This window comes from Trachymyrmex septentrionalis, unplaced genomic scaffold, assembly GCF_001594115.1.
Source record: "Trachymyrmex septentrionalis isolate Tsep2-gDNA-1 unplaced genomic scaffold, Tsep1.0 scaffold79, whole genome shotgun sequence".
NCBI classification, from domain to species: domain Eukaryota; kingdom Metazoa; phylum Arthropoda; class Insecta; order Hymenoptera; family Formicidae; genus Trachymyrmex; species Trachymyrmex septentrionalis.
In genome coordinates, this window is record NW_017305977.1 from 422,136 (window position 1) to 425,417 (window position 3,282).

Here is a 3,282-nt window from a genome sequence, read left to right on the forward strand (position 1 = left end):
ATCAGCAACCTCGAAAACCCCTGAATACCAACGTTGGTGTGAATCCGTTCATTTTTGATAACCTCATTAACAAGCAACCAGTCAAATACCGCGAATATGTGATCTTAAAATAGACATAACTTTTGAAAGGAACAACGTAGGGCAACGCTCAGGGGCTGTTTTTGTAGAGGAAAACTAGTACTAAAAGATTAGATAGGTAGAAAAAATTACAAAAATTTTGTTACACACTTTTTCTAACCTCAAACATCCCCAAAATAGCCATTTTTCGGTTACATAACCTCAAATATCTCAAAACCCTGACGTGATGGGACAATTCTCAGCTCGGATTCGGATTCTACGCAAAAAACTGGTGCGGAAATGACTCTCAGCTGCCCAACTACAAACTCTTGCAGATCTGTGTTATCAATGATAATATAAGGGGAATAAATAATATGTAAATAAATACAAATATGTATATATAAATTAGAATAACCTAAGGAAATAAAACATAGAAATGTCAAATTTTAAAAAATAGATCATGGTGTAATGATTCTAATAATTTTGTATTCTCCTGCACATTTAATCTGTTTTTTGTTTTTTAATAAAAATTGATGAAATAAGGTGTTTATTATAATTCTAACAAGATTAATATCTCGGTTCACAGGATAGAGCGATGCTTTTTTTTGCTAGATTCTTTTCATGCAAATACGCATCTGATAAACCCAATTTTATAGATTTTTGAGCTGCGGGGGCTAAACTGTATAATTACCGAATTTTCTTGCTGCCGAATGTGTGTGCATGCACGCGCGTGCGCGACGCCAAAAGAAAATATATACGTAAAATAAAAACACAATACTTGTCCATATAATTGTCCGAAATCGAATACGGCATTATATAATCACGTGACGAGAGTAATAAGCTGAGAATAAAGAAATAAATCTCGCATTTGATCGTTGAAGAAATCGAGATACACTCACCGGTATAGAACGGCTTACTGTTGTATACATTTGAGAGTGATGGCATCGCGAAACCGCTTAACATAAGCATTATTTCCGTCGAGTACTTCGACAACACACTGGGCTCATACATGGGATCCGGTTTGAGCAGATTAAGAGCCCATTGAACCTCCGGATGTTCACTCAACTCATGTGAATGATGTTTACTCATCTTTTTCTTTTACCGAAGAGAATTACTACCCACGTTTTAAAATCAACAATTAGGAACGCGGTACTCTACTCAGAATATGTCAATACTCTACTCAGAATGAGTCAATGAATCGGTAGCAGTGAAAAATAACTAAAACAACAAAAATCACAATAGAAGATTTCATGTGATTGAGCGAGATTCGTTGATCGCAGCGACATCTGATAAAAAGTGTGGAAACTGCGGCCACAGGGCCAGGAAGAAAGGAAGACAAGCAAATACTGATTTAATTTACATCGCGCACTTAATGGCGCGGTCTCATGGCACAGTGTGGGTGCTTTCCAATTGCTTAAAGGTACCATTTCATGCAGCGAAGCTTTGCTAGTGAAGACCCCCACTCCGTCAAAAACGAAGTCAGCGTTGAAACGCTCTTCACTGAAACCCCATAATCTTTTCATGGGCAAATCTTCGCCAGCGAAGCTATCCCCACTACTGCTCCGCGATTGAAGAAGTGTTTTGAAAGTTTTGAACTTGAACAACAAAGTTTTCATGCATGAATATACAAGATGTCCCAGAATGACAGTTAAATATTTCGTGTACTGATAGAGCGATCTAAACTGAGTCTAAAAGTTCTCTATTATTTTAAATATTAAGATTGTCTTTATTTATTTTTTTTAATGGAATAAGGCGGTCTAATAAGTAAAATGTCGAAACGTTTCTTATATATTATTTTTTAACTAATTGAATGATACTCTAATAAACTATTTTACACTCTAATAAACTATTTTCATTTTTGACCTAATTTTTTATTCATAAATTGACTTTTCTATTACTGTTATTTTCCTCTACCATTTTGCAATTTTCGTAATAATTAATAAGATATTAGTTACTAAAAATTGCCAAATATTAGTTATCAAAAAAATTTTTTACTCAAGTATTATTAACTTTACAGAACAACAGCAAGAGATAAAAATTGTTTATCTTCTTCTCATAGAGCTCTAAGAATTTTTTCAGAATTTTTTATTAACTTTTCGGTGCATTTTCTTACTGGCAACTAATTTTAACGACATAACATAAAAAAATGTACTAAAAATATTCGGTGATTTTGAGTAATTAATATCTTGTAATCTTTAGTAATTAATATCTTAACTATTCCGAAAATTGCAAATAAAATGATACAGGACTTTTTTGAATCAATTTAATCCGTACACAAAATATTTGGCGATCATTTTGGGACACTCTATATATAAATATGTATAAATACACATAAATATGTAATAAATGCTCATAAACATATTATATAATTAGATATGAAATATGTCCATATATGTTCGTACATCCTTCTTTCTTTTATAAAATTATTATATTTAATGCAAGAAAAATAATAATGACAAAATGTCAAAAATAATTAAAGGAACAATTTTCGCGTTGTTTGTTTAGAAAAAAATCAAGTTTAGAGAAATGTAAAACAAATTATTCTTACATAGTTATATATAATTTTACATGTAATTATATATCAGTATTTTTTTACATATATTATATTTATCCAAATTTGATTTTTTCTAAAACAAAAATTCTAATTCGAAAATTATCCTTTTAATTATTCTTCGTGTTTTTTTATTATTATTTATTTTGTTACACTAAAAAGTAATTTTTCAAAAAAAAGAAGCATGTATGGACATTTATAAATATATTTCATATTTAATTGGATAATATACATGTTATGTATATGTTTATACATATTTATATACATACATATACGAGTATTTAAGCATGAAAAATTTTTTATTAGGTCGTTTGACAGTTAATACATTTTATTTGTATCAAATTGTGAAAACATATCATTGTGATAAAAAGACTACTACAGACTAAGAGATATGGAGATAACAAATACCTAAATTACATAAAGCAATTTAAACGTACAACTTCAATTATAATAGAATTAAAGATTAAAAGACGGCATACAGCTGCATCAGCTACTGTGTTACATTGAAAATATGAAAATTAAAAACAGTACTATACTAAAAAAAATGTTAGAATAGCGCCTATCTTCAAAAATTGCAATGACAGCACAGTTTTTACTTTGCATTAATCCCGAAATTAGAATTAGAAGATCTTCGTTTTCATAATATTTATATTATTTTGAATAATATAAATAAT

General features: G+C 29.9%; 1 protein-coding gene across 2 annotated transcripts in view; it reads right to left on the minus strand.

Annotated features, from left to right (window-relative positions):
- Positions 1–1,320, minus strand: part of LOC108754325 (NADH dehydrogenase [ubiquinone] 1 subunit C2) — a 20,981-nt gene extending 19,661 nt beyond the window's left edge. For both annotated transcript variants that reach the window (XR_001939700.1, XM_018496550.1), the window contains exon 1: positions 957–1,320. Coding sequence is in view for 1 of the 2 variants with exons in the window: in XM_018496550.1 (XP_018352052.1) it covers positions 957–1,146 (190 nt within the window). In the remaining variant the exon portion in view is untranslated. The remainder of the gene's footprint in view (positions 1–956) is intronic.
- Between the last annotated feature and the right edge of the window lie 1,962 nt (positions 1,321–3,282).